Source organism: Notolepis coatsorum, assembly GCF_963971535.1.
Source record: "Notolepis coatsorum genome assembly, chromosome: 17".
Classification (NCBI taxonomy): domain Eukaryota; kingdom Metazoa; phylum Chordata; class Actinopteri; order Aulopiformes; family Paralepididae; genus Notolepis; species Notolepis coatsorum.
Window position 1 is genome coordinate 100435501 of NC_140181.1, and position 13701 is coordinate 100449201.

General features: G+C 41.1%; 1 protein-coding gene across 1 annotated transcript; it reads left to right on the forward strand.

The window, feature by feature from the left end:
* Nucleotides 1-4144: 4144 nt before the first annotated feature.
* LOC311243657 (eukaryotic translation initiation factor 4E type 3-like) lies at nt 4145-12018 on the forward strand. Its single transcript, XM_084332968.1, has 7 exons — nt 4145-4492; nt 5727-5799; nt 7033-7127; nt 7982-8042; nt 8133-8199; nt 8419-8574; nt 9236-12018. Exons 1-7 carry the CDS (start codon nt 4323-4325, stop codon nt 9280-9282), a joined length of 669 nt encoding a protein of 222 aa, XP_084189094.1. The 5' UTR covers nt 4145-4322; the 3' UTR covers nt 9283-12018.
* Nucleotides 12019-13701: the final 1683 nt, after the last annotated feature.

The window sequence follows — 13701 nt, forward strand, 5'->3', positions numbered from 1 at the left end:
ATGAATACATAAGGCCTATTTACCCAATTTATTTTATGAGTTTAAAAAAAAATATATATATATAAAAAATGTGTTTTATTATGGATATTAAACATGCTGGCAGAGTACATGCATCCATGTTGTTGTGAACATTTTAATTAAATAAAGAAATTCCCTATCCATAGTCGCTGTGTGAAAGAATTAAATCAAAAATAAAATAAATTCCCTACCTTAACTAACAACCAACAGGAAACAAACAATATTTTCTTTTATGCCCAAAGAGTCTAAAAAGAGAGTATATACACATAGTAGCTTACTACAAAAACCTAGGGGTCCGCAAGGACGACTTCAAGCTGGAAATGGTAACAACAGATGAGGTACTCAATAAAACTGAGCGCCCTCCAACCTAACAAGGCCACTGGCCATGACAACATCCCCTCCAAATTCCTCAGAGACTCAGCAGCCGCCATCACCCCAATCATCACACACATAATAAACCTCTCCATAAAACAGGGACACGTCCCCAAGGACTTCAAAATTGCGAGGGTGACCCCTCTGCACAAAAAGGGCAGCAAATTAGACCCAGGCAACTACCGCCCTGTTTCTATTCTCACCTCCATCTCGAAAGTCATGGAAAAAATAGTCTACGAACAGGTCGAAAAGTACCTAGCGGAAAAAAATCTAATCTACGAATTCCAATCTGGCTTCAGAACATCCCACTCCACTGACACATGCCTTCTCTATTTGAATGACCACATCAAACAAGAGGTGGACGCAGGCAAATACTGCGGCATGGTCATGCTGGACCTACAAAAGGCCTTTGACACGGTCAATCACTCCATTCTGATTGACAAGCTAAAAGCAATTGGTTTTGATAGTCTATCAGTGAGCTGGATGCAATCCTACCTTGAGGGGAGGGAACAGATGGTGGAGGTAAACGGTACCCTATCCCCCCCTCTCACAGTGAGCTGTGGTGTTCCACAAGGAAGCATACTAGGACCGCTACTGTTCCTAATTTATGCAAATGACATGTCGTCAGCTTGTGACTGCAACTTGTTCCTGTTTGCGGACGACTCAGCCCTGCTGGTCTCTGACAAGAACAAGTTACAGGTTGAAAAAACCCTCAGCTCGGAACTAGGCAGAATCTGCATATGGCTCGCTGATAACAAACTATCATTACACATGGGCAAAACAGAGTCCATTCTCTTCGGTTCAAATAACAAACTCAGCAAGACCGACGGCTTCTCAGTTACAGTGGGTGACAATATTGTCACAAGGAAAGATGAAATTACCTACCTGGGTTCCATCCTAGAGGCTAATCTCTCCTGTGACAAAATGGCATCCAATGTAATAAAAAAAGTCAACCAACGAACTCGATTCTTGTACCGGATCTCCTCTCTGGTAAACAAGAATACCCTGAAGACTCTGGCAGGAGCACTCATTCAGGGGTACTACGACTATGCTTGCACCTCATGGTACCAAAGCACCTCAAAGGCGCTAAAAACAAAATTACAAACATCTCAAAACAAACTGGTCAGACTACTGCTTGACCTTACTCCTAGAACCCACCTCACCCCTGCCCACTTTGACAACCTAGGATGGCTTAGAGTAGATGACAGAGTACAGCAACTTGCAATGGGCCTGGTCTACAAGATACACTACACGACCAAGGTACCCATGTACATGGCAAAATACTTCCCAAAGGTCAGTGAATACCACGATCACAACACCAGAGGGAGCTCTACAAATCATGTTAAACCCAGATTCGGCTCAAATAAGGGACTAAACATGTTTCGCAATTATGCCACATCAATGTGGAACGCCCTACCCAAAGCTGTAAAGGAATGTGGATCACTACCCACTTTCAAAACCTCTCTCAAGAGACACCTACGGGAGACTGCAATTCAACACTGGCCCCTGTAAATATCCTAACCCAACCCCCTCCAATGTACAGTCATTTACCTAGTATGGTTTTGTCAATAGTCCAATGTACAATTTTGTTTGTTTGTACAGAGTCTCCCCCCCCCCAATGTACAGTTTTGCTTGTTTATACAGTGTGCCCCCCCCCCCCCCCCCCAACCACCTCCAATGTAAATTACCCAGTATGGTTGTCAATATCCCAGTGTACCCAACCCCCCCCACCCAACCTCCTCCAATGTACAGTTTCTACGTCAAATGTATATACTCCCTTTTCTTGACTCCTTCTGTATCACAAACAGTACTGTATTTGCAAATCTGGTATGTCATAAATGTATAGATGTAGCAGTACTGACTATCTGTATGTCATGTACGTCATATATGTCCTGATGAATTGAAAATGGGGGACCCTGGTGGAAACAAGACGAAAGTCTTTCTCTGGTCTGCATCCCCTTAACAATTGTGTGTATTGAGCTGTACTGTATTGTACCCATTCTGCAATCTGTTAATAAAGTTTTCAATCAATCAATCAATACATTTGAGGGGAAATAAACTGTACATTGGAGGAGGTTGGGTAGGTGGGGTGGGGGGGGGGGGTTGGGTAGGTACGACAGAGTACAGCAACTTGCAATGGGCCTGGTCTACAAGATACACTACACCACTAAGGTACCCATGTAAATGTCGAAATACTTCCCAAAGGTCAGTGAATACCACGACCACAACACCAGAGGGAGCTCCACAAATCATGTTAAACCCAGATTCGGCTCAAACAAGGGACTCAACACGTTTCGCAAGTATGCCACATCAATCCTGATGAATTGAAAATGGGGTACCCTGATGTAAACAAGACGAAAGTCTTTCTCTGGTCTGCATCCCCTTAACAATTGTGTGTATTGAGCTGTACTGTATTGTACCCATTCTGCAATCTGTTCTATTTTGGACATTAGGTCCTATTTTCCGTATGTTACTTTATGTTCCGTACTTTATGTTTCTAGTGTCCTATTTATGTTACTTTTGTTTCTCGCATGCGCAGTAGTGCACCGCACAGTACAGCGTGTAGCCTTTTTACAACGTGACATGTGCGCCCAATAGCGTGTTTGCCCATTTCCGCGTCGAGCCTGCAAACTACCTGGCGTTCTATCGCCATGCTCTAAGACAAACTCTAACCTTAACCAACTTCTAAGAGTGCCTAAGCTTAACCAGTGTAGAAACATGCCGTCCCACGATTGGCGTTCATGTCACATGACCTGGCCAATCAGAGCGCAAAACGGGAACCCGGAAACGCGGATGCGTTGTAAAAAGGCTTCAAGCCCCCCGGTCTGCGGCACTGCAGATTTATACGTGTGCGCCCTGGGTTCTCTGCTTTCATGCGGAAGCAGAGGCGTTCCAGTTCCAATCCACCTGCGTAGTAAGTAAATAGTTCTTTAAATTTAGTACGGAATCGTCTATCTGTACGTCGGATTATCTGTAGGTTGCATCTCGAGATATCCAACACTACTTTCCGACAACGGCCTCCTCCCTTCACCGGGGCCGGCGTCGAACCTGTGATCTTCCGATCATGAGACAGTCTGACTGACACCGGGACCGTGGGCTGCAGACAGCGGACGTCATCAGTGTGTTGGGTAGCCCCTTTCGTGACTGTGATGCACCGAGTGAATCCACAGTCACTTGCTCCTCAATAGGAAACCAACCTATGTTGACCATGAAGGACTGGTTCTGGCCTAACCTTTCGTTATACAAAAATCACAGAGACATTTCAATGGTACTCACAGTTGCACGAGGGTTACGGACAGAGATACGGGATGGTTTGAAATCTCGGCGTTGCTAATATTAATAACCATTTTAAATATTGTTTTATAAACTGGTCAACACTGCTCAAAACGGCATTATTTCCGGCGTTGGCTGCCTGGTGCGCCTGCGCTGTAATCACAGCGCATGCGCATCATGCACCCAACGCCGGAAATAATGCAGTTGACTAGTTCATAAAAAATATTTAAAATGTTTATTAGCAACGCAGAGCTTTCAAACCATCCCGTATCTCTGTCCGAAACCCTCGTGCAACTGTGAGTACCTTTGAAATGTCTCTGTGATTCTTGGTTAACGAGCGGTTCGGCCAGAACCAGTCCTTCATGGTCAACACACGTTGGTTCCCTATTGAGGAGCAAGGGACTGAGGATTCACTCGGTGCATCACAGTCACGTCACGAAAGGGGCTATTTGTTGGGTTGTTGTGACGGCGGCGCGGACCGGTGAGGAGGAGGAGGCGGCGACGACAGTGAGTCAGCAGCTGATCGAGGTCAATAGTAATCTAGTAGGACACTAGCGTTAATTGCCCCCTTGGCTGTAGTTGCACTTGTATTTGCTCTTCGAGATTAATTTGTTTTCTAAAAGGCGACCGTCTTGGTCCTCGTCCTCACCTTAGTGGAAATGGCAGTCCCAGCTGCCACAACATTGCAACTCAATACAAGCTCAAATCTGCTAAACCCTCCTCAAGATCACAACAACATTCACATTGACGAAAGAGATCTGGGCAACATGTCAACAGATGAAGGCGACATACTCCCTTTGCATTCTCCCTGGACTTTCTGGCTTGACAGGTGAGGCATTGCTTTGTCATTTTTAGTCTAACCGTTGTTATAATGGTGTTATTGATGTGGCCAGTGTGAAGAAGTAGCAACCTATTTGCCTAGTAGCTGTAAAGCTTCCAAGAAAGGCCAACAAAGGCGATGAGTTAACTGGGCCTGGTACAATCAGTGTAGTTATCCACCCAGCACAGAGTCGTCATCATAATCATATTTAATAGTTTCACGTTTTTTTTTTATTAATTTGTCACATATAATATGATATAAAGTACATGTACGTCACAGTGACATCATGCTCTCTTGGTTCTGTATGAGCCCCATACACGAGAGTGTGCTTCATACAGTAAAAATAATAAAGTCCAAACACTATAAGAAATATACAATATACAAACTAAAATACAACCAAAAATTAATATCTGTCTACAAACATCAGCATTGTGATCCAAGCTCCATCACACAACACGAGTTGCTTGCTAATGACAATTAAACACACTGCATTGATGACACTGATGCCAACATGCCTACAGCTCCGACCGATCTGTATTTGGGGCAAAGTTCTATTTCTGTAGTAATGTTATCCAACCTTTTAATGCGAAAATAAATGCATCGTCATGCAGAATAATTTGACAGTGAAAGAAAAGCTACCTAGTCAGTCAGTCAGTCAGTGTACATGTCACGGCTATAGTATGATCAGTAAAGTTCCAAGTTTTGTTTTATTTGTCACATTTATGGTACATTACAGTGAAATGCTTGGTTCTGTATGAGCATTAGACAAACGTTTATTATTATTAGCCTTGCCTTTTGGTACTTCTTCAATAATTTATTACAAACTCAACGTGACTACCATTACCGTTGATAATGCCCAACTTTGATGTTTTGCCTACAATAATAAAATGGACAAATAGCCTCATAATCATTAGTGATCAGTAAACAAACCTGTCTGTGTCACTGAGTGTTACGCGTGCAAAGGGGGTCAGGGTTGTTTACAGCAAGGGATATTCGTCACCTGACCCCCCCCCCCCCCCCCCCCCCCCCAGTCCAGCAGATCTGAGGACAGCTTTTCAGAGGTACTAATGAAGTGTAACGTTGTCCCGGACAGAAGAAGGAATATCAGGACATACTGTGTACAACACGGCTATAGCGGGCCTTGTCCGATGTTGATCTCCCCCACAGACGGGGGGAAGAAAAACAACATTTTGAATCAAAACTGAATTTAATTAACTTTAGTTAATTCTTGTCTCGTTGGCAGATCTCAGCCAGGAACAACAGCTGCTGAATGCGAGTCAAACTTAAAGAAAATCTACACGGTGAAGACAGTCCAGGTAAGACACTTTGTACTTCTGTCCGATACTCTGACCCAATAAGCAGTATTTGATTCAAACCAGGTGGTCAAGAAGGGGACAAAATCAGAAATCAACCTCTCCATGCTCTGTCTCAGCGGTTTTCGCTGTTGCCTTCTGGCCGCCGTTATGACGTTCCATTAAGTAGGACCAACCGTTACGCTAAATCTGTTGTCCCCTCAGCTATCAGACTTCTAAACACAGACAATAGTCTTTTACACCTAGTTGTCTGTTTTTACTTTTACTTTTACTGGACTGTGTAGCATGATTGATTGATTGAAAACTTTGATGAACAGATTGCAGAATGGGTACAGTACAGTCAGACATTTACAGACAGTTTTGAATTGCAGCCTCCCGTAGGTGCTCTTTGAGAGCGGTTTTGAAGGTGGGTAGTGATTCAAATTATTTTACGGCTGTGGGTAGGGCGTTCCACATTGATGTGGCATAATTACGGAACGTGTTTAGTCCCTTGTTTGAGAGCGAATCTGGGTTGGACATGATTTGTGGAACTCCCTCTGGTGTTGTGGTCGTGGTATTCACTGACCTTTGGGAAGTATTTCGACATGTACATGGGTACCTTAGTGGTGTAGTGTATCTTGTAGACCAGGCCCATTGCAAGTTGCTGTACTCTGTCGTCTACTCTAAGCCATCCTAGGTTGTCAAAGTGGGCAGGGGTGAGGTGGGTTCTAGGAGTAAGGTCAAGCAGTAGTCTGACCAGTTTGTTTTGTGATGTTTGTAATCTTGTTTTTAGTGCCTTTGAGGTGCTTTGGTACCATGAGGTGCAAGCATAGTCGTAGTACCCTTGAATGAGTGCTCCTGTTAGAGTCCTCATGGTATTTTTGTTTACCAGAGAGGAGATCCGGTACAAGAATCTTGTTCGTTGGTTGACTTTTTTGATTACATTGGATGCCATCAAGAAAATTTTGATTTGGTAGTTTTTGGTGCGACATTAACGGACAGACAATTATGGTAAATGCCTTTTTTTTATTATGGTAAAAAATAAAAAGGTGGAATAAAATAAAATGGAATATAAACTAAATTAACATAGAAACACAATAGAATAGAATTATACAATGAAAATAGGAATAGGCCAGGGCTGTACTGTACTGTGCACGATGTGGTCAGGTAATGTATACACTAATTAGAATAAAAGAAAACAATAACAGAATGTTCGCAATGCCCATCCTTTTTCTCTTTACCTTTGCATTGAAACAGAACTTTTGGAGAGTGTACAACAACATCCCTGGAGTGTCCAGCCTGCCCCTGAGATGCAGCTACCACATGATGCGCGGCGAGCGCAGGCCCCTCTGGTGCGTTTCAACTCCAATAACTCTACTACATTCATATTTACCGCATATATATAATAATAATAATAATAATAATGACTTGGATTTATATAGCGCTCTTCACTGACCCAGAGCGCTTCACAGAGTCCATTATTCGTTCATACACAGTCATCCTGGTGGTGGTAAGCTACAATTGCAGCCAGAGCTGCCCTGAGGCAGACTCACGGAAGCGTGGCGAATAATCAACGCCTACGGCCCCTCCGACCACCACCAACATTCATTCACATGCATACACATTCATACGAGGCAAGTAGGTTAAGTGTCTTGCCCAAGGACACAACGGCAGTGGGATGGACATGGGCTTGAGCGGGATATCCATATATCCATATCTCCATATCTTTCTGAATATACCTGCATACAATCCTTATATATACCTACTTATACACATGCATATAACACATATAAATATGTATGATAGCATGTGCAATAATGCTGTATATACTAGTGTATATATATTTATTCTTACTATATATCCACATCGGTCTGTACATACCTGCATGTAATCCTTTTTACATATCTGTAGATACTATATCTATTATCTGTACATATCCCTTACCTACTCTTACTAGTTACGCTGCTGGCCAGTATGACTTACTACCATGGTGTCTTTATACCTGTATCACTGTACATATTTTAATACTACAACTCTGTACATACATCTGATTACTATACTCAATAGTACTAATTTATATATTTTATTTAATCACCTGTACATTATATTTACTGTTACATTTGCACTCTGGTTGGCTGCCAAGACTTCTTTTCGTTGTACTGTACTTGTGGTGCATGACAATGGATTTGAATCTAATCTAATATAGGGAGGAGGAAAGCAATGCCAAGGGGGGCGTCTGGAAAATGAAAGTACCAAAAGAGTGCACCGTGAGTCATACTTTCTGTCTTTTTGTTATACATTTTGTTCTAATGCTGCTTTTACGGCGTCCTAATGGATTTGTCTTCACGTCTCCGCAGTCTGCCGTATGGAAGGAGCTGCTGTTGGCGACTATCGGAGAGCAATTCACCGACTACTGTGCTTCAGGTACTAGTTTGGAATGAGAGAGAGAGGGATGTTTTTGCACAAAACATTATTGTGTTACGTGTCAAAGTATGTTATAATTATGGGATATCTGTTTAAAAGAGTGTGTGTGGTGGGGGGGGCGGGGGGTTCCCAAGTGTCATAAACATTCTATTTATTGTTGTATCTACAATAATTGATGTGGTCTCTGTCTGAAGTACTTGTTGTCTCCTGCCTTTGCAGAGGACGAGGTGGTCGGAGTCAGCGTCAGTATCAGAGAGCGTGAGGATATCTTTCAGGTCTGGAACGGGAGCGCTTCTTACGCTAGCGAGGCTAACGTCGTGGGGAGAATATATGAGCTCCTTCCACAGATATCTTTTAAAGCAGTATTTTACAAGCGTGAGTATTTTCTTTGTACATTTGACATTCACGTAATTTTCCTTATTCACTTTGCCAGGATCTTTTATTTTCTTCCATAGCAACAACACAAATGACTCACTTCCAAATATATATATATATATATATATATATATATATATATTTTAAACGGCCGTGGTGTAAAAACAATCTCAGGTATAGCCTAGTTATGAGTTTGTATTCTGCCTGTTTTTACTACTTTACTTCTTGAAGTGGTATTTTTTACTCATTCACAGCCGTAGCTACAACCACTTACGTCAAGGCTCTAATCAACATTCATTCATTTTGTCCCCCTGCACTCCCCCCCTCCCCCTCACAAGCTCCATGTAACGCAGTGGTCTATAGCTAAGTTAACATTGAAGTGAATGGGCATTTCCTTATCAGTACCTAAAACTATATATGAAAAGGATGGGTCAGTGTTGTCATAGGGAGACGAATCACATCGGAGGAAGTAGCTTTGTCTCCCAGTCGTGAACAACTGCTACACGTCCTTCTCTTCTGATCCTAGATCAGTATGTTGGGGCCATGCATTAAAGTCAACCAATATGGTGGCAAGGGGAATAAGGTGAACGACGGTTATCTGGGATGGATCATAATACTGCGTATACGTGTAACACAACAGTGTTTATCTTTTTTCTTCCAGCACACGAGGAGCAGCATGCCTTCGAAGGAGGCCGCTCGAGGCATTAGCACGTTTCACACAACGAGGCACTCGAGCTATACTCTTGTTTCTTTTTAGCTTATTTAGCCAGTGTGTGATGTTTGGGCAATTTATGAGGGAGTGGAGTTGGTCAATAGTAACTGTAGCAGAGACCGATTGATCACTGCTGTAGAACGACGTATAGAGAACATACTGTAGTTTGATACTGTATTAGGGACAAAACAACACGCCATTTGGCTGGATTAAGCATTATAAGTAATAACATAATGAGAGTGTTGCTATATCATGGTTATTATTGGCACCGCTGTGGTTGTAGAAACGAGGCAGTATAGGCCTCAGCGCACCGATGCCAATAAATCATCATATAACACGAGCTTGAGTGTATTATTGCTTTTACATAATCGTTTCTAAAACGTTGGTACTCCACCACCAACAAGAATTAGTCCCACGTTTTGTAAGCAATGTAATGTAAGTAACCTATACTGTGGTTATATTACGCTCATGGGATGTCTCTCGAGTGTTTGGAACAAAATACTAAATGTACTAAATGTAAATGTCATTACCTCATAATGATGCCCATCTAGCATGGCCTTTTTAATGGATGGAATTTTCCCATCATCTGAGCACTACTGTAATTCATTGTTTAAAAAAGCCTTTTCTTTGAGCAGAAAGCAAAAGGCATATTGGTTTGGTTTTCGGATGTGGCTTTGTTTATATGTATTTTTTTATACAGAGTGAAGACTGAAACGGGATAAAAACAATTATGTACTGCCAGATTTATTTTAATAATCATAACACATTTGGGGCAGTTTCCTGAACAAACAATAGGGGTTGCTGACTTGAATCCCACCCTTGGGTCTGTAAGGAGTGCCAGAAAGCAGACCTTTTTCTTGACATTGCAATATAAGGCCTTTCTATCTTTTTTTCCGGTTTTGTATGTCAAAGACTAAATATTAATGTCTAAATTAGTAGATATTATATATTTGTATTATCTTAAACGAGTGATATCTGAACAGTTTGACAAGAAAATATTGCACCTTCTTGTTTAATTTGTATTGGTTTATAGGATACAAGGGGAATAAGGAGTATTTAGTTGTTACAGTGAAGCACTTCAGTACACAAGAGTTTATGTATGTAGTTACTTATACGATTTTTTTAATTGATTTTGACGTTTGTATGCTAAATAGAAAATGTTGTTCCTTATACTGTATGAAGCATCAGGCGGTCCCTCCAGGATTTTGTGTGTTAATAATCACAGAGTTTTCTAAAAACATTTTACTTTGTGGCACCTTTTCCCTCAAATTTACAAGGCAATTAGCTGTTTTCATATTACTGGTACTTTTACTTATTACTGTTTATATACTGTGAAAGTGTGGACTTTTCATGGTAAAACCTTAATCGTTGATGAAAATACTTTGCGTTCCTGGGAATTTTTAAGGTGCACTATGTAGTTTAGAGAGAGATAATTGTTTTAATTAGCAGAGCCTGCTACTATAATGTAATTATTTGAATTCGAGTAAAATTTGATCATAAATTCTAAGAAAATTAATTTTAAAGCACTGTAACAGAGATGCTTCTTTGAATTGTAAATATATTTGTAAACAGAATTTCTGGCCCTGCAACAACAGTAAAATGGTAACTTTTCAGTATCCCAGGGACACAGTTTTCCCCTGAGCATATAGTGTATTGTAATATATTGTTGTATCCTCTAAAACTACATACTGCACTTTTTAAAGAAGCTTATTTTTTTATTTTAATATTTTCTTCTCGGGAAAAGTGTGATGATCAAAATTGCATGCCCAAGAAATAATAGCAAGGAACTGTTGATTTTGCCACCCCCCAAAAAATTCTTTAAATCACACATTCCTGGAGGGAGTCATCTGTGCCCCTTTTGGCACATTTTCCTGCACATGTGGGGTTTAATTGACTGATGCATTCATTGTAAGCAGGGTCTAAATAAATTGTCAACGTAACTGTTTCTCTGAGAAAAAGAAGAGAGATTTCATGACACTTTCCGTGTCTACCTCACCAACCAGGAGTTTGAAAGCTTTGATCCATTTTCTATTTTCATATATTTCATATAGGCTATATTTGTATGATTAAAAAATTTAAGTAAGCCAATTGTTTTTGACAAATGGAATTAAGAAATGTATGTTAAATGTGTGCTCACATCTCCTCACCAAAGGCGCCTTTGCTGTGCGTGTGTGTACTGTACATCTGTGTCTATGTGTCCTCCAGACTGCAGTAATGAAAATGGTCAGATTTTTTAATCATGCTGATACTGTAATAGTAGACTATTTTCATAATAATGTTAGAAGTGAGATGAGTTCTCCAAATATACATGCACTGTATATGCAGCGGAATTCCATTAATGTGTTGAATGTTCTGTAAATCCATACCTATTTGCAACATTGATGGCTGGACCCTAAATGTCTTTGGTGTGACAAACAAAAAAATTTGCACATGAGTAAGAAGTGAGTTTAATAATAGCATGAAACTTGCCAAACTTGTTAACATTGTTTTGTTATTTAAGTCTCAATACTGCTCTGTTATCATGTAAGAAACGTACCCAAAGTTGAACTGAATTTGTGTCCAGGGTGGATGCCCCATCCAGGATCTCCAACCTCATTACTGATTGTTTATCTTGGAATGGTGCCTTGTGTTTACCAGCAGTTTTAGAATGTTCTGTTCATCTGTGTTCAACCCGTTGAAAGTGTATCCAATTATTGTTCGTTTTTCACATGTTGGGGAATAAAAAAAATAGATGAAATAAAGTACTTCAATTTATCGCTGGTTTGTCACTTTATTGAAATATTATGATCAGAATGAAAAAGCATAACTTTTATAGGCATCTTTTCCCATTTGGATTGGTTGGCAGATAGCCCATGAGCACTGCATGGCCCACATAAACTCTTCTATGCAATTCTGTAATGCCAATAGCTTCTATCTTCTATCTCTACTTTAATCTAATCTCTATCCTTTGCTATGCAAAATGTGGGTATACCTTTAGTGTAAAAGGCAAACCAAGCATGTTGCAGCTTGAGATTAGTCATGATTCAGCTTTAACTTCTTGAATGTCTTCTTGTGGTATAATTATGTGACCAAATGGCAGCTGTACATACTGTACAATGTACAGTAAAAATGACCAAGTATGGTCTTGTCAATATTCCAATGTACAGTGTTGCTTGTACAGTGTCCCCCACCCACCCACCCCTCCTACCTAACCTCCCCCCCCCCACTCCTACCCAACCTCCCCCCACCCACCCAACCACCTCCAATGTACAGTACCCCCCCACCTACCCAACCTCCTCCAATGTACAGTTTCTACGTCAAATGTACAGTATATACTTCTTTTCTGGACTCTTTTCGTATCACAAACAGTACTGTATTTGCAAATCTGGTATGTCATAAATGTATAGGTATCACAGTAGCTAAAAAACTGATCGCATCACGTTGGTTTCAACCGGAAAAAATGTGCCGAAAAGTGTGGTTTCTTACATATCTCGATGTGATATATCAAGAAATATCTACAGCAAGAATTCTGGGTCTCAATGAATCCAAAATGTCAATGTGGTTAGAAGTGGTGGAGAGAATAAAAGCTAGCTTATAATGGTAGTGTCTGGTTAGGAGTGAGGGATAATGGAGGTACTATCCAAGAGGGGGTCCGGGAGGGGGGGGTTCGAGCTGGAGCATATGTGTGTAGGGTTTTAGAAAATAGGTATTAGGGGTATATTATATACTAACATTTATATAATTGTAATTTCGCTGGATATACACTGTATACGGTTAAAATGTTATTATAGACTAATTTTGTTTTATCTTGTTTCTGTACTTGCATATATTTTAACCACCTTTACTGAAAGTTTCATTATGCATTGTGTGTTGAGTACTGACTTTTAATAATTTTTGTCTTGCAATAATAAAAAAAATATAAAAAAAAAAGATGTAGCAGTAGGCTACGTGCCGTAGTGGGCAAGGCGCTCGCCACGAATGCAGAGACGCTGGGCTCGCCTGTTCGAGCCCAGCGCTCCACATTGGTTTCAGTTTAGCTGGTCGTTCATACTAATACACATTGGCCGTATTAGGGGGTGGGAAACTGATGGGTGGGGATCGGGCGTTGTGGACAGCGACTCCTACAGGTCGGTTGGTGCGCCTGCGCAGTAGAATCAGGAAGTGTCGGGGGCAGCGTGAGCCTCCCACGCGTTACTCCTCGCCACTGAGAGATCGAGCTGCGCAGGTGAAAAGATGCGACTGCTGTTACTTCAAGTACCGGAGGGGACTTGTGCTATGTATGACTTAGTCCACATTGCAGCCGGCTTGTGGGAGGCAAGAAACAGCGTTTGTGACAGGGGAGGGTTGAATTGGATGATACGAAATTGGGATGGGAGAAAATATAGAAAATGGGAGAAAAAGTGGATAAAAAAAATAAAAAATTAGCAGTAGGCCTA